The 16949-nt window shown below is 62.1% G+C and overlaps 2 protein-coding genes across 4 annotated transcripts in view; one reads left to right on the forward strand and one right to left on the reverse strand.

The window, feature by feature from the left end:
• Positions 1–400: 400 nt before the first annotated feature.
• On the forward strand, positions 401–10501 carry LOC117643042 (UNC93-like protein). The gene is made up of 13 exons (XM_034381680.1): positions 401–523; positions 3697–3788; positions 4190–4335; positions 6784–6834; positions 7472–7567; positions 8031–8267; positions 8434–8578; positions 8670–9134; positions 9211–9409; positions 9496–9598; positions 9712–9979; positions 10060–10238; positions 10318–10501. Exons 2-13 carry the CDS (start codon positions 3761–3763, stop codon positions 10366–10368), a joined length of 1968 nt encoding a protein of 655 aa, XP_034237571.1. The 5' UTR covers positions 401–523; positions 3697–3760; the 3' UTR covers positions 10369–10501.
• Positions 10502–13157: 2656 nt separating this feature from the next.
• The window catches only part of LOC117642306 (lipase 3-like), a 38349-nt gene continuing 34557 nt past the window's right edge, over positions 13158–16949 (reverse strand). The window contains exons 1-8 of one of the 3 annotated variants that reach the window (XR_004587553.1): positions 15829–15974; positions 15344–15521; positions 15151–15265; positions 14524–14923; positions 14362–14446; positions 14141–14286; positions 13750–14035; positions 13158–13682 (exon numbers count right to left, since the gene is read on the reverse strand). Coding sequence is in view for 2 of the 3 variants with exons in the window: in XM_034380379.1 (XP_034236270.1) it covers positions 13668–13682; positions 13859–14035; positions 14141–14286; positions 14362–14446; positions 14524–14923; positions 15151–15265; positions 15344–15521; positions 15829–15888 (1176 nt within the window). In the remaining variant the exon portion in view is untranslated. Of the gene's footprint in view, positions 13683–13749; positions 14036–14140; positions 14287–14361; positions 14447–14523; positions 14924–15150; positions 15266–15343; positions 15522–15828; positions 15975–16949 lie in introns of those variants that run through there. The other 2 variants (XM_034380379.1, XM_034380380.1) reach the window with 2 other exon arrangements.

Below are 16949 nucleotides of genomic sequence, written 5' to 3' on the forward strand. Positions count from 1 at the left end.
GTGGTCGTCACCGTGCTGGGGGCTTCCCTTGCCGTGTGGCCGTTGAGGCAGGGGTGTTTCCTAGCAGCCCTGGGCGCGCCGCGCACCGTGGCTTCGGCGGCGCTGTGCTGCGCGCTGCTTCGGCTGGGCTGCACCCCCCCGCCACCCCTCCCCACCCCGTGGAGGCCGTGGCGCTGGAGCTGGGTCCAGAGCGTGGCGAGGGGTGGCGTGACGGCCGGGGCTGCCGGGCTGGTCGGGGCGCAGTGCGGAGTGGAGCAGCGGAGCGCCGCCAGCCCCGCCAGCACCACGCCAGTACCGCGGGCAGTGCGGCCGAGGCAGGACACGGCGAGGCCAGGCGCCCCCGCAGCCTTACCTGTGGCGCCCCGCGCCCCGCGCCCCACGCGCAGCGCCAACTTCGGAAGCTCTCGCCCGCCACGCCCCGCGGCCAAACCCGAGGCCAGCAGCAACAGCCCGGTGGAGAGCGTCGTCCCGGACTCGCTGGACGAGTCCCGAGGCCGCGCAGGCCACGCAGTGCATGGACCCGGTGAGTTGCAGCCTGCGGCGAGCGGCGTGCACGCCTTGGTGCATCCCCGTGCATCCCACATTCGATTCGGCGTGGTCCGCGTGGGGCTGGCGACGCCCCCGCGACGCCCCCGCGCCCCACCCGACGCCCCCGCCCCCTGGCTGCCTCCTCCGACCTGACCCGGCGACCCGGCTCAGGTAGCCAGGAAGCCCTGAGGGACAGCACCTATACACTGCGCGAATGGATTGCTACCGCCACGACAGTCAATCTTGTCTCTCAACAAGCAACTGAAATGTACTTGAATTTTCTCGGTGCGGGTCAATCGATAAAAAATGCGATGGCGAGTCCCTTCTTTATGTCATGTTGGGACAAAAGTAGGTGGCTGTTCGATCCTTCGGCGCGTTTCTGCGTTTGTTGTTGTTTTTGTTTCGATACCGCCGCCGCTGCCGTTGTGTTGTTATTGTGGTGGTTGCTTTTAGAGGTGATGTTGACTTAGCCCTGCTGAAAAGAAAACGGCTGTGTTGATCCTCTTCTCACCGGCGTCGTCTTTTCAGTAAAAAAGACAGTTTGTTCACAACCTCCACTTGGACTCAAGGGCCAATACACGCGCGACCCGGGGTCCAGGTTCAAACCGCGCCGCTGGTCCACTTTCTTTTCGTGCTTACCCAGACTTAGACGACTCTCGGCAGCGAGGGGCGGTAATCTGTTTCCGCGTCGCAGGCCCTCCAGGGCTTGACTCCAGGCCCTGACTGCGGTAGGCTGAGGCGGGCTGAGGCGGGCTGAGGCGGGCAGAGGTTGAAAGGCCGAGGCCGTGGACGGCCGTCCGGCTCACGGCAGGCCATTCAACTCCGTGCCACTCCGTGCGCTCGGGGGACAGCCCCAGCCAGCCCCAGCCAGCCCCAGCAGGGCGCCATTTAACGGGGTCCTGGTCTCTCCTTTTTGGCCGCCCTCCACCTTCGTCAGGATCCGTTCCCCTGATAGCTGCCGCCGTGGTGCCCACCACGGTGATCGGCATTATCCTGGGGGCTGATCTGCCGTCACGGGCTGGGAGGCGCTGGGAGGCTGCGGGGCAGGCGAGCCTAGGTGAGTGGTGGAGCGGTGCCGGCCGAGGCCAGGCCAAGCCCCAGGCCTGGACCAGGCTGCCGACGGGGCCGCGCCCGGGAGTGCCTACCCCCCAGGCGGCGTCCCCGGCCGTGCCCCCGTCCCCCGCTCCCTGCCCCGCACGGCTTTGGCCGGCCCCGCGGTGTTTATGGATGATGGGCACACGTGCGGGGCCACGCTCTCCTCGCCCTCCTCGCCCCGCTGGCCGTCCTCCTCGAGGACGACGTGATGGCCTTCCGGAAGCCGGCCAAGCGAGCGCGCTCTCGGAAACATTTATCAGACCTCTATTAAAAGATGATAGCTCGCTGCTCTGCCGAAGTTTACGGCGGCCAGTGTGGAGTCGGCGGCTCAAGTGCTGCTGCTTCGGCCCTGCATTATGGAGAGTTCGGGGTGGGGCTGCCCCGTGCTGCCCCGGCAGGTGGAACTGTTCCCTCCTGTTCAGGGCCGTCGTTGCACAACGCGCCATGCCTCACCCTGGCGGCGACCCCCAGCCACCTCCAGCCACCTCTATTGCACGCCCCAGAGCCGCGCTCAAATAAACAGCGGGTGTGCCGCGCGCCCTGGCCGCCTCCGAGAAGGCCCCTTCCTCGGACGCGGCGCCGACCTCGTAGCCTTCCCGTGTCGACCCGCCAAAAACAGACTGCCGCGTGGGATGGCGAGGGGAGGGGTAGGTCGAGGGGCGGGCGGGGCAGAAAGAAACACTGCGAAATATGGAACCAGTCTGCCGCTGGCCGACGCGACGGCACCGACGGCGGGGCGTCTCAGAGCGGCGCCGCGTCTAGTTTCGCTGGTTTCACACCTGCCAATGACCCGAGGAAACGAAGTGAAATAGAAAATCGTTCGCCAGACAAAGACAGGTTTTCCCCCTCTTGTTCTGCGCGCTAGCTAGCTGGCCGGCTGGCTGGCTGGCCCGCCGGGGTGGGGCGACAGGAATCCGTACACAAATAGGAGCGTGCCATCCCTCTGGCTGGATGCTAGCCCACTGGAATCCCGGGCTGATGTGTCACGGCCTCCATGAAGCCATTCTGTGTTCGGGGCTGTTATGTGCAGGGCTGCGAGCCACGTGAAGGGTGTTCGTTGGTTGCATTCTCCTTGTCAAAAAAAAATTGAAACGTGAGAGCAGCCACTCTGGAACACCGAGCGTACGCCGCGGTGGACGCCGAAGGCAAAAAAAGCAAATAAATCCGGTAACCCGAGACGGAATTACATGTGACACGCCACGACGAGAGTGTGAATATTTTATTCGCGCCCTTCCCTTCCCCTTCCCTTTGCCCTCTGCCGACGAGTCCATCCTCACCGAGGCGAGCCGGCGACGTGGGCCAAAGCGAGAGCGGGCCGAGCTAGGCCTGGCCCGGCCGGGCCTGCCGGGCCGGGGCGCCGAATGGGCCGCTTATTGAAGCGAGCGAGGCGTAAGGGGGAGGGGGAGGCTTTTCAGAACGCGCACAAGGACGGGGCGAGGACGGGTGGAGCGACGCCGGGAGGGGGGAGGGAGATTATTGTGTAATAACGACCAATCTCGCACGCGTATCCTTCCCTTTTTTCCGGTGGCGTGTTTTGTGTATACCGTAATGAACACGGTTTACCTTGTTAATTGGGGAAACAACCCCCTTTTGTTTGCGAGTGTGTTGGGGGAAGGCCGCGGGGAGTAACACGGTAACAGCAACACATCCTCTGCCGCTCCGCCGCTCTGCCGCAGGGGCTCTCCGGGGGTTAATCATGGCGCAGGGCCACGCCAACAATGTGCCAGTCGATGTGGATTAGGAGTGCGGTCACGGGGCGTGTGTTGCACCGCAAGGCTGTGGCACACGCCGCGCTAAAGCCGCGCCGCGCCACGCCACGGCCACGCCCTTCAGGGCTTCCAGCGAGCCTCCAGCCGGCGACGCGCAGCGCGCAGCGTGGGGCCGCCCGGCGGGTAGGCAGCCAGCGACTGCTCGGACACGCGAGTCCGGCGGGCTTGCCTACCCGCCACGGCGCTCTCCGCGCCCAGCATTCAATCGCTGTCTCTCTCGCACCCATGTGGCGGCATCCACCGTTGGATTAAGAAGTGTTTCATCGCTTGTTTTGATGTGCTTGTTTCGATTCGTTTGTTGCAGAAGCACGCTACATGGCTGATGTGTCACAGCCCTCTACTATGACTTTGTCGTGGGCTCCCCTCGCATGGTCTACTACTACATGCTAGCGTCGGGTGAGTTATAGTAGATTAGTTGCAAGGTTTTATTTATCCTGTAAAATTTTGAGGATGGCCAAAAAAAATCTACAGGCCCATTTACCCAGGACTGCAGCCGCTCCAGCTTCATTGACATTCCTTTTGATTTGATTTCAAGATTTTATTTCTAAAAATGCTATGACCGTTCGACACCGCGGTTGCGGCGCACTGCACATTGCTACACATCGGTTACACTGCGGAAATGTGTCGCGTAAATTTTCGACATTATAAAATGGACAATATAGAGAAAACGACAAAAAAACTAGAAATGACTGGTCGTACACTGCGTGGCACTGTCTGATGTAAATAGCGACAGGACGGCACGATCCCCTTACAGTGTAGGGCTATCCTCGCTCACCCTGCCTGCTTCCTGCTTCCAGGACAGGGCCCGTTAGGCCCGAAATGCCTTAAAGGCGCCCCTCAGGGCCCTCAGGGCGTCCCCCTGGACCCTAAGGGCCTCCGTAAGGACCCTAAGGCCGGGGGCACAGTGTGCACACCGCCATGTGGCATTACTACATGCTCGCAGGTACGACAGGTAGACTGTAGCCCACTCTACTGCCTGTGCAGCCTGTATACTGCAATGCCCTTCTAGACCCACTAGAGGACTAGACCTGGCAGACTTGGCCGGCGCACTGTTTGTCAATGAACTTTGTCTTTTAAACTCGCGTAAAACAGGCAAAGCGTGAGCCTGGCCTGCTGCCTGCCGCCTCCGCGCTGCTCTCACAGACAAGGCATTGCCACGAGGCTTCGGCTGGCTGCGTTGGCTGCCTTAACCTGCGCAGTTGGTAGACGTAGGCCCGACGACCGGGGCGTGCATGAGGCTCTTAGCGAAGAACGTGCATGTCTAGAACGTGCATGATGGTGTGCTGCTCGAGAGTGTCTCGCCTCCATTCACAACGAAATCCAACAAACAAGAAAGATACAGCTTTATCTGCAAAGTGGTGACCAAGTTTGTGCGGCGCTCATCTTTCGAGTTTATTTTTTTCCGGCGAGTGAGTTGGCTGCTTGCCTCACGCTGGGGGACACAAAGCCAGCCGCGGTTTTCTACCCGAGACACAGACACAGCGCATAACACCTGAGACGGCGCCGCCGCCCGCCGCGCCACCGCACACACACCGCCGCACTGCGCGCTGTAGTGTTAGCGATTGGCTTTGGCGCGCTTCCGTCAGGCACCCTTTGTTCTCGGGCGGGGTGCTCTCCTTGCAGCCCCTCCCCGGCGCCTCCGTCCTCGTCACCCTCCTCGTCCTCCTCACCGTCCTCGCGGCGCTGGCGGTCGGTCCGAACGAGGCAGGGTAGTTCCCGCGTCCCGCGCCACGCCGCGCGGGGGGAATCCCGTCGGGACTCCCGCTGCTGGGCGGCAGCGTGGTGGAAACCCCTGTGGCAGGCAGGGGGGGGGGAGGGCTGTCGGCCCCTTCATCCGCTTCGACGAATCATTAAGCGCGCTTTCTTTTCCTCTTGGGTGCGTGCTTCGCGCTTCGCCACGGCGCGGCGCGGTGGCGGGGTCAGGCCTCCGCAAGATTGACGCCCCCTCTCCTCTCACCCGCCACGCCACGCGCCACGCCACGCGCCACGCCACGCGCCGCACGTCGCCGGGCCGTCAATCGATGTAGGGCATTCCGGAGTCACCCCGCGTCCGCCATGAATTGGCCATAAATTAACGCCGTGCCCCGCCCCGCCCCGTGACCCAGTGCCGAGACACAGGCGGGCCCAGCGCTCAGACCGGGAGACCCAGTGTGCGCGGCGCGGCGGCGTCGCAGCCTGCACGCCGCCGTAACTACCCGAATAACTCTCTGGAATCTTTCCGGCCCGCGGCCCACTGGGCTTCCCCCGCTCCACGACCTCCCCGATCCACTTAACCTTCGCGGCGCCTCCATAACGCGCCCCCGGGCGCCCCTCTGCCTTCAGAACACCTCACTCCCCGCCCCGCTCGTCCCCGCCCCGCCCTTGGCGTGTCTTTCGCCTTTTTGACTCACGGCTTTGCGTCGTCCCAGGCTGCGGTCCCCAAGCCCCTCGCCCAGGGCGGAAGCCTCCTCGGCGCCTATTCTGCCTGGCAGTGCCTGGCAGTGCGTGGCAGTGCGTGGCAGTGTGTCGGGCCGGACTCTCTGGCTGCCTGCCTGCCTGCTTGCTCTGCCGGGGCCAATAAGACGCTGCCCTGCCCCCTCCCGGTGGACCGTTCGCGGGGAAGCGGGGTGCGGGCAAGGGGCGCGGGACGGCTGGTGCGGCCCGAGCACGGAAAGAGCTGCTTTCCTTGGCGCGGGCTGGGGCTCCCAGACTGATTCCGAGTTTCGTTTTCATCGCTCCGTCTCTCTCGCACCGATAGTACGCCACCTGTAGGTGCAAGAGAGACAGAGCGAAGAAAACGACTTTCGGAATCAGTCTGCGGGGGCTCTACCCGGCTGCCAAAGCTAACCCCGGCGCTGGCTGCTCGCCGCCACACTGCCACACCCTCGCCCGCTTCGCCTCCACGCCGACCGACATTACTCATTCATAGCGCCCCAGACCCACAGCCTTTCTCACCAGTCGGCGAGGCCGCCGAGGGCGCCGAGGGCGCGGCGCGCTGTTGGGAAGAGACAGCGGCGTCTCTCCGGGGAAGGAAGGGCCTGGAAGCCTGGAAGAGCCGCCCCAGGCGTCCGCCACTCCCCTCCCCTCCCCTCCCACAGTCAAACTCTGGCCATGGGTCCCCCCCCCCCCCCGCGACGACACATGTGCACCCTGTCTAACCCAGCCCAGCCGCGTACCAGTTCTAGGGACGCGAGTGCAGGGTTCCGGGATACTCCACCCGGACTCCTCCTCGGTTTCACCCAGTCCTTCCCTGCTTCGGCAAACGGAAACATGAAAGGCAATTCATACTTCTGAAACAACACGGGGAGAAGTCGAAACAACGAACAACGGCGGACGGGCCCGGGGGCGACTTGACTTGGATCGAGATGACAGATGACGTCGGCTTGACTCGTGGCATTGCGTTTCTCCGCAGTGGGCGCTCGGGCCGGCCTCGGTGACGGCCAGCGACCACCGACCGGATCCGGCTCGTCGAGGGGCGGCCACGGCGGCCACGGCGGCGCGTCGGGCCCCAGCACCGCCCCCGCCAGCGCCACCCCCGCCCCGCTCGCCCCCATGGCGGGCGCCTCGGCCAGCGTGCTGGGCTCGCTGCCCAACCTGCACGAGCTCAAGAACGAGCGCTTCGCCGGCGACCTGGGCACTGCCGAGGAGGAGGCCCGGGCGGCCAGCAAGCTGGAGGCCGACCTGCGGGACGCCACGCCGCCGCACCGGCCCCTCGCCGCCACGCTGTCCGACGGGCCGTCCCGGAGCTACCGCGTGCGCCCCACCGTCGCCACGGCCGCCATGCTGGCCGACTACTTCCAAGACCAGGTGGGCGTCCAACCCAAAGTGGCCTTCTCAACGCCGTTTGCAGTGCTTTACTGCATGTTTGTTTCTCATTTTCGCAGTCGTCCGGCTCGGGGTTGGCGTTCTCGCCGCTGGCGGCGCGGTCCCTGCGGTGCCACCACGCCGCGCAGCAGCCGCAGACCCACCACGGCCGCCACGTCACGCACTCCGGCCACTGGGACGACGCCAACGTCGAGGTGCGCCCTCGTCCTCCTCGTGCAGGGCATCGCCATGCCTGGCGTCGCGGAGCTCCCCGCCTGACGCCCTGTTTGTTGCAGCACGCGGCCTACTCCCCGCAGCGGTTTCCCGGCCGCCGCCGGGACTCGCTCACCAGCTCCACGGGGACCTCGTCGGTGCGCAGGCTGATCGCCGTGGTGAGCATGGCGCGGCACTGTGCGTCGCCGAGTCGGGAGCGCTTCCGTCACCCTGTCTCTCTCGCACTCACAGGGCGTGCCGCATAGGTGCGAGAGAGACAGAGCGACGAAAACGACTCTCTTCTTCTGAAAGAAGGGCAGCGCCCTCCGGCCAAGAGGCTCCCAGACAAGCGGAGAGCAGACGAGCCCTCTTGCATTACTTTGGAGGGGACTTAGCGCGTTCGCCATTAGCGCTGGTCCTCCAAACTCGCTTCAACTCGCTCGGGCGCGCCGTTTGCCGTCCACAGTCCAGCGTGGCTCTGAGTGCTCGCCGCAAACATTCATAAACGAATCATCGCCGCCCGTCCCATCTTGCTTTGAGGGGCCGCGAGTGGAGGCCATCCACTCCCTCAGTGCAAAGCTGAAGCCGCCCAGGCGACACTGAAAGGCGTCGCTGTTTGAGCCCTGTGCTGCCCTGCTGCAGGTGCGGTCGACGCCGTCGCGGCTGGGCCCCGTGTACACGCGGCGCACGCTGTGCCGCAACTACGCCGCGCTGTGCATGGGCCACACCATGTTCGTGGTGGCGCTCATGCCGCTCGTGGCGCTGCAGGGCTCCGTCTCGGCCTGGTGGTGGTCCTGGTCCTACCCCAGCGACCCCAACAGCGACGCGGGCGCGTTGCTCCTCATCGCCTTCTTCGCCGCCGCCGCCCTGTCCGCCCTGGTGAGTGGCCGTGAGGTGGTCTAGCCTTTCAAGTCAAGTCAAGAGCGCCCGACAGGCAGGCAGCGCACGGGCGCGCTCGACGGCCGCGCGCTGCGGGCTTGCCTACCCCCGACTCTGCAGGGGCTTCTCCTGATTCCAGCGGCTGACACTGTACTCTGTGCTGCAGGTGGCGCCGGCGGTGGTGGCGCGCCTCGGGCCCAACTGGACCCTCATCCTCGGCTACCTGGGCATCTCCGTGTTCCTCGCCGCCCACCTCTACCCCACGCTGGAGGTGCTGCTGCCCACGTACCTGGCGGCGGGCCTGTGTCTGGGTGAGTCACCGCGTCCTGGCCACGAGTCACCGTGCCCCCGCGTTGCCGTGACGGGGTTCAAGTACTGATTTGCATGGTCGCTACCTCTCAGGCCCGCTGGCGGTGGCGCGCGTGACGGTGCTGATGGCGCTGTCCTCCAAGCTGGCCCTGCAGCTGACGGAGCAGGAGGAGCAGGACGCGGACGCCGAGGAGCTGGAGGCCGTGATGGCGGGGGCCGGCGGCGGCGGGCGCACCGAGACGGTGCTGCGCCGGCTGGCGCGCGGCCTGCAGATGGCGCACGACGTGGGGTTGGCCCTCGGCAGCGTCATCGCCTCCATCCTGCTCTGGTACACTCTGCCCGAGGCGGCAGACTCGCTGTGGGAGACGGCGTGGGCCGCACCCGACGAGGCCAACACCACCAGCCTCATGCCCATCCCGTCCACCGCCTTCCTGGAGGCCTTCTGGCAGCGCAGCGAGGACGGCGTGCGTGTCTGCGGTGCCCAGGCCTGCCCGATCGGCTACAACGACGCGGCCTGGGAGGCCGTGGCCGTGGCGGGGCCGCGCAACCTCGCACACCGTAAGTATCGCGGCACCCACCCCGCGCACTCTGCTCTCGGCGTGCTCACCTCGCGTTTCCCTGCCCCTGTCCGCAGTGCTGGCCCTCAACGTGACCGAGTGGGGAGGGAAGCTGGTGCGGCTGCCCTGCAAGGCCACGGCGGTGCTGGCGTCCGTGTTCCTGGGCTGCGCCATCATGGGGCTGGCCCTCACCGCCGTCTTCCTGGACCACCTGCGGGGCACATCACTCCACGGCGACAGCGGCGGGCTGCAGGAACGGCCCGCCAGCGTTCTCCGGTGAGGCGAGCAGCCCTAGCGGAGCGGAGGCCCCGTTTGGGACATTCCGTCGGCCGGCCTGAGTCTACCTTGCTGTTTGCCCGCAGGGTGGTGTGGGACTCGTTCAAGGACGCGCGCATGCAGCTCATCGTGCCGCTGTCCATCTTCATCGGCCTGGAGCAGGGCTTCATGTTCGCCGACTTCAGCAAGGTGAGCGGCACGACGACGCCGATGTGCAGTCGGCTGAAGACACAAGCTGCGCCGCGCTGAACATGAACATTCGGAACATTTTGGCGAGGCTTTCTAAAGGTGTTTGTTTGCAGTGGTACGTGGTGTGCTCGTTGGGCTTGCACAACGTGTGCCTCGTGTTCATGAGCATGGGGCTCATGCAGTCCGTGGCGGCCTTCACGCTCAGCATGCTGCTGCAGCACATCCGGCGCTACATCGTCATCGGCGTGGGGCTGGCCTTCCACACGTGCCTCATCATGGTGCTGCTCATGTGGCTGCCGTCCGCCGAGGACTCGGCGCTGTTCTACGTCATCTCGGCCGCCTGGGGCGTCTGCAACGCCATCTGGGAAACGCTCAGCTTTTGTGAGTTTTCTCATCCATCCTAGTTTTGAGCACGCATTCGTTCCAACGTTCGAAGACGTGAATTGTTGTCTTGCCCGCAGCGCTGCTGGTGCGCGTGTACCCGGACCAGTGGCAGGGCCCCGTGTCGCAGAGCAACCTGTGGCGCTTCTTGGGGCTGGCGCTGTCCTTCCTCATGCACGCCGCCGCCTGCAACTCGTTCAAGCTGTACGCGCTCTTCGCCGCCCTCGTCTTCGCCGTCACGCCCTACGCCTGGCTAGAGGTGCGTCCACAACAGCCAACTCCGTCCGGATTCGGAAAAAACGAACGTGAGGCCAAGTTTGTGTTCTTTCTGCCCGCAGTACCGGTTGGACGCTAGGAGGCGCTCCAAGCAGCAGGCGGTGCCTTTGTGACCCGAGCCGGGGGCGCTGTTCTGAAGGCGTCGCTCCAGGCGGCACCCAGCCACCCAGCACTCGTCCTCGCGGGCCTCGAGGCCGTCATCGAGGCCGTCGTCGAGGCCGTCGTCGAGGACGTCCAGGCCCGTGCGCCTGCAGCTTGCCACCCTGCCCGCGCTGCCCGCCCTGCCCGCGCTGCCGAGGCTGCATCGCCTGGGCAGGCCCAGGCTGGGTGCTCAGGGTGTCCGGCCGCACGGCCAGCTCGCCGGCAGAGCGTCCTGCGGGTCCGGGACTTCTGCCGGGACATCTGCCGGGTCATCTGCTGGGCCAGATGGCGCACCGGCAGGTGCGCCGGCTGCAGGCCCCTCTCCGCCCAACGGCCACGTGCTGAACGAGACCGTGCTCGTGCTCGACCCTAGCCGCCTGGAGGTCGCCCCAACGGCGCCCCACACCGCATCTCTTTCAACCACATCCGTCTTCACCGAGGCTGTGGTTACCGTTTCGTCCCTAGCAGCAGCTGTCCCGAAAGCAGCTGCCCCTTCACCATCGAAAGCTGCTCCGACACCATCACCATCGAAAGATTTTTCGACAGCAGCTGCACCATCACCATCGAAAGCTGTTCCGACAGTAGCTGCACCATCACCATCGAAAGCTGTTCCAACAGCAGCTGCACCATCACCATCGAAAGCTGTTCCGACAGCAGCTGCACCATCACCATCGAAAGATTTTTCGACATCAGCTGCACCATCACCATCGAAAGCTGTTCCAACAGCAGCTGCACCATCACCATCGAAAGCCGTTTCCACAGCGGGTGAACTGATTTCAAATGAAGCTGTTTCAGCAGCACCTGCAGATGCTGGCGTCACTGGACCTGGTGCATGCCCTTCTGTTGCTGCGCTGGCCTCTTCCGGGTTGCCTGCACTGCAAGTTCGCGAAGCGCCTCCGACCGTGCCAACCCCTCTGGATGTCGCATCGGCTTCGGCCTCAGCCACGCCCACAGATGTGGCTCCGCTCGCTCCGCTCCCAGCTGCGGCTGCGAGAGCTGCAGTCGAGACTGGTGGATCCTCCACTGTCTCCGATACAAACCCAGCGGCTGCCAGGACTGGTGGTGGGGCGAGTCCAAGGCCTGCTTCGGCCGAACAACCCGTCTGCGGGAACTCAGCGCCGCCTCCACTGGAAGCCGCCTCAGTCCAGAGGGAGGCCATCGAACAGGTGCTGCTGGCCAAAACGGAGCCCGCCGATTCGGGTGCGGGTGCTGGCACCCAGGACCCTGCTTCGGTGACGGTGGACAGTGGCCCCGAACAAGTGAGCTCGTGATGGCCGCTTCCGTAGTAGCCCACTCAGATTTTCGTGTCTGCCTTGAAATTACTTCCAGTTATTGATGTATACAAGCTTCACTTTCACGGGTTTGTTTCAAAACTTCAATCCCACTTTCTGTTTGTCCAGCTGACTTTGAGTCTGACTGTGGTGCGAATATTTTATTTTCTCTGTCTTTAATTTGACATTGTCGACATGAAGTTTCCTCTCCTTAGGGAATAGGACCGTTCGGCGTTCTGTTTACTCTCTGGGCTTTTTCGTTTTGAGTTTATGACAACGTCTGTGACTTTCTATTGCGCGAGTTCCACGTCAGAGGAGCTCCTGGTAGGGTCGCGCAAGGCTCTACCAAAACTAGATTTATTTTCGAAGAGGAAAAGATATTTTGTTGTACTGCTCCACTCTCCTTAGATAGAAAGATTGTTCTTGTGAAGAAACAACTATGATTCTAAAATGGAAGTAAGGAGTATCAGAAGCCCACCTTTGGTTTCACAGCTCAACTTTTTGCTTTCAGCATAAGTCTAGTATGCCAAAACTATGTATTTACCTTTTCAATCTCTCTGTAATTCTGGTCGATGTTGTACGATTGGTATTGGTGTTAATCAAAAAGAAGTCATTGACTTTGTTTCATGCTGTGTCTGTCTTCCCTTGTCTTCCAGCGTCAAGTAGTCAAGCCAAAGGCTGAAACCTCTTAGAAGTGCTTACGACATTCCATTTCAATTTCTTGACCGTTTTCTGCTTTTCTCGATGAGGATACTCCCCTTCCCTCCATAGCCTTAAGGCATCTTAGTTTACAGGAAAAAATATCCTCAATTTTCTTGTCCATGTAGCTTATTAAATCTATCTATCTCTGATATGCATTTTTCCGAATTGTTGTCTAATTTATACGTGTTCTCTTGTTGTTGTGATATTTTGTACTTTTTTAGGAATATTTGGTATACATTACTTAATTATTTTACTCGTTTGACCCGTTTGTTAATGTAAATTAGAATGGACCAGGATGTGCAGGATAATGAGTTTTTTCCTGCATTAGGTGGACTGCAGAACATCAGGTCGTGCGTTCTCCTTCGCGTATTCCAATTCACGGCTCTCGATGTAGTATTCTAGTGCGATTTGCGATTCAGAGTTTAGAGGACGTGATAATTGCACAAGAGAAACCCACTGAACTGATGATATAATTTTTGTCCGAATAAAATCGTTTTTGACCTTTGTTATAATCTCTGCGCATTGAGGGTAACGCAAATTGTACTATAACAAACATAACATATCAATAAAAACATATTGTGTCTAGAAACGAACAAAAACAAAACATCATGAATTTTGGAGTAAAGTTGGATGACTCGCTAGTTCTTTAATTTTCATGTCTTTATTAACGTTATCCCTGCGTCAATGTTGTTATTAATTACTTGTGTGTGAGGCATATGCGTGCGAGTGAAATAATGTCCCTAGTCAACTTCAATTCTGACATTTGAAAAAAATAAAAAACAGCGTCAATTTGAAAACCAAACAATGTTATCTCATTCACCTTCCATCATCGCTGCACCGTCACGCGTAAACACTCATTCACATTCCATCACCGCTGCACCGTCACGCGGTGTTTTAAAAACAAATTTTATTACGCTCACAACAATAATTTAACAATGACTGTAGAAAAACGTGCTTACGGACTAGGGTTGCGTTTTAGCGTCTTTGGCAATGTCTCGTTGCTCTCGCAGGCGTGTTCCACTCCTGGAGGGCGCCGACGTCGCGCAGCCTGGTCGCCGCCAGCGACCGCCGTACCTGTACATCGGCAGGGACTTCCGCGAGGTGCGCGTCGAGAACACGTTCGGCGCGCAGGACCGCATGGCCTTCTGGGACGACGTGACCGCCATGATGCTGGACCCGGGGCGCTCGTCGAGTGCGGGGGTCACGGCGACGCCGGGGCTCTGGGCTACCGTCGGGATGGTGCTGTTGGCGGCCGCGGCCACGCGGTCAGGCTGAAGGAAAGCACCAGCGCGCTTTTCTCATGAAGATGTGATCTGCAGAAACGTGTGTTTCGAAAATGCTCGAGTGTCAAAGAGTTTCATTTGGAACAGACTTTTTCACCTGATGTTTGGTTCGATCACACTTTGATGGAACTCGGTGACAGTTCGACTAATCAGGAAGGAGTGCTCCAGGTGTTGCCCCTCGTCGCCCAGGTGCGCCTGAGTCACACCTTGTTATCCTTATCGGCGAACTCGGCCGAGTGCCGCAGCATGTCGGCGACGATGCGGCTGTTCATGCGGCCGCTGACCGTCGGGGAGGCGAAGAAGTCTATGTGGTTGAAAGTGTCGTCCTCGTCCACGTGCACGCCCACCACGTTTGGCAAGCGGGACTGCACGTAGAGCATGTCCTGCCAACAAAAAACAATGTTCATTTTTTTTTTAAAGAAAATAATAAATACTAGAGGTAAATGTCCGGTACTGCCCCTTCGAATGAATATTGGGTTGGGTCTTACCTCCTTCTGACACAGGATGTCGTTCTTGGCGAGGTAGATGTACACGGGCGTCCGGATGGCGGTGAGGTTGTATTGCGGGGGCTCCGGCGTGCCGTACAGCTCGCGGTTCCTCTTGGGGCCGTGGTCGTACTGCCGGAAGCCCTGGGCTGCAAGCGCGAGGTCTCAATCAAGGTCCGCAAAACGAATGGGACGAACGGGAACGGGGAGGTGCAAACACTCACAGTCGTAGTTGGCGTTCTGCACGTAGTGGAAGACCTCGCCCCAGGAGCCGCCGCTCGGGATGGTGTCCCAGAAGTGTGGCGTCTCCTGCAACAGAAGCGGTTAGGCATGGCCCCGCGGGCAGGCAACACGCCTTGCAACACGCACCGGTCCGAGCGACTCACGTAGTAGCTCTCGTTGTGCTTGTAGCCCACGATGGCGTAGGTGAACATGTAGAGGAAGGGTCTCGCCACGGGCAGGAGCAGTTTGATGGCGCGCCGGAGCACGCGGTACGTGGGCAGCATGGTGCGGCGCAGGCCCAGGGTCTCCACCAGGGGCTGCGTCACGTTGTTGAGGGCGTACAGCAGGCCGACCACGGGGCTGGTGTGGCGGTGCAGCGGCCCGGCCGGCGCCAAGAGGAAGGCGGCGCGCACCTTGCGCTGGTACTCGGGCCGCACCGCCGCCATCACCATGAAGGACGTGGAGCCCATGGAGTGGCCCGCGTACATGACGGACGGGAAGCGGGTCCGCGCCAACACGTAGTCGATGGCGGCCGGGTTGTCGAACACGCCGTGCTCGTGCCAGCTGGAGGCCAAAGACGAGTTAGCCATCGCTGAAGCCTCGCTTCGCACAGCCATTCAAAAAGCCGGCCGCCGAAGCCAAAAGAGGCTCGTCACCGCGTCACCTCGAAACGGTCCAGAAGGGAACAATGCAGGCAGGCGTTATCGGCTGCGAGGCTGCGAGGCTGGCCAGGTTCGCTATCGCCACAGCGCCGCGCCGCGCGGACCGATAACGCGCCACGCCAAGTTCACCTGAAGTTCCAAAACTCCTCGTCCTGCGTGCTGTACTTGTTGTGCCCCTGCGAGTAGTGGGTGCCGCGGAAGTTGATCATCCACACGTCGAAGCCCGCGTCGTGGAGCATGGGCACTGGAAGCACGGCGTCCTCTGTTTACAATACGGTTCCATCATTCCGAATTGAAGTTGATGCTGTTCGGGGTGACTGACCCAGGGCCTTGCCGCGACCCAGCATCACGAAGGCGGGGGAGCCCGTCTGCATGCCGTGCGCCACGAAGACGGGCTGCCGGCCCGGGTTGGCGGCGCGCTCCAGGCACAGTCGGTAGCCGTCCTGCGTCGTCACGAAGTGCGTCTCCATGGCGTAGCCGAAGCCGCGCATGATGGAGGACTGGGGAAGAAGAGCAACATGGTATGGGACAGCACGGAGTGGAGCATTCGCTTCCCACTCGGATCTGCTTATCTTTTAGCGCTTATCCGCCGGATTTTCGCGCCACGGTACAGTCTTCGGTCTACTGAGTCACGAGAAGACCGATAAATGTTTGAAAACAAATTATTGCCTGCGTGCTAAACCGAGCCAGCGGGTCATGCCCTGCGCCGCCGTTTCGGCGCCCGCCACGCCGCGGTCACGGAGTCACGGACCAGGCGATAAAGTTCACCACGGCGGCGACGCGGCGAACGCCCCTGCACTTCCTCACCGACGTGACGGTGTCGTCGACGGCGGGCATCAGCCGCAGCAGCGTGTCCAGGATGACCATGACGGCGCGGGCGACGACGCCGGACGCCACTCTGACGGGCGTGGTGACGACGGCGGTGGTCAGCCCCGAGCGCACCCTCCGCAGCAGGCCGGACACCGCGGCGAGCGTGGCGGACGGCGTCGCCGGCGCCATCGGGGCCGTGAGGGGCGCGACGAGCAGCGCGCCGAGCAGCACCAGGGCCGCCGCCGTGCTCCGGGGCGCCCCGCCGACGCCGCCCAGCGCGCGCAGCGGGGCCAGCAGCGGCGCCGCCATGGAGAGCAACGCCCGCCCGAAGCCCTCCACCACCAGCATGTCCAACAGGGCCTTCTCTGCGTGCAATCCGAGGTGCCTTACGGCTGGGCGCTGCTGGGCGCTGCTTGGAGCGGAGCGGGATGACCCGTGCCGCGGCCGATGTGTCGTCGACTGGCACGCTGCAGTCTGCGCCTCGAACCCGCGCCCCCCCCCTCCCTCCCCGCCATCCGCGACCACGCCGATCCACTTGCGGTGGACCCGCGGCCCACGAGGCACGACGCTTCAGGCGCTTGAGGCTCTCGGTGCAGTTGGCTTCCTCGGCCGCGTCGCCCGGCTCCTGTGTCACTGTGCGACTTCACGCCGGACGGTTCCTCCACTCGGAAACCCAGAGCGTCGTGCACTTTTCTGCACGCCAAGGTGTCGCCGTGACGCAACCCACACGGTGCAAGGGTCATGGATTAATCACCCGCGGGGTAAAGGAGGAGAGGGGAGCGCTGGGGGACTACAGCGGATAAATGGAAATGACTGGACGCACAGGCAACTGCTTTGGAGCCACTGGGTACAGCGAGTGCCTGGCTGCGCCTGAAGAGACGCCGTGCCGGACGCGCAAGCAGGACTTATTCTGGAGCGCATCGAGGCTAGCGCAAGAGCAGGAGAGTCAGCGCAACGACAACGCGATCCCGGAACCGCTCGAGTTTGTTTTCCACCTAGCCAGTCTTTGGCACCGCAAGCGCGCTGTGCCTGGCTGTGCCCCGCGGCTCGCGGTGCGCTACTGGCGGATTCGAAGCATCGATACGGCGCTGGAGATTCTTCCCATGCTGGGACTGCCT

Source organism: Thrips palmi, unplaced genomic scaffold (genome assembly GCF_012932325.1).
Source record: "Thrips palmi isolate BJ-2018 unplaced genomic scaffold, TpBJ-2018v1 HiC_scaffold_16, whole genome shotgun sequence".
NCBI classification, from domain to species: domain Eukaryota; kingdom Metazoa; phylum Arthropoda; class Insecta; order Thysanoptera; family Thripidae; genus Thrips; species Thrips palmi.

Coding starts and splice junctions, on each gene's coding strand:
- LOC117643042 (XM_034381680.1), top strand. CDS start 3,761: ATGGTCTACTACTACATGCTAGCGTCGG. Junction 9,135..9,210: donor GCCGCGCAACCTCGCACACC/GTAAGTATCGCG, acceptor CCCTGTCCGCAG/TGCTGGCCCTCAACGTGACC. Junction 9,410..9,495: donor CGGCCCGCCAGCGTTCTCCG/GTGAGGCGAGCA, acceptor GTTTGCCCGCAG/GGTGGTGTGGGACTCGTTCA.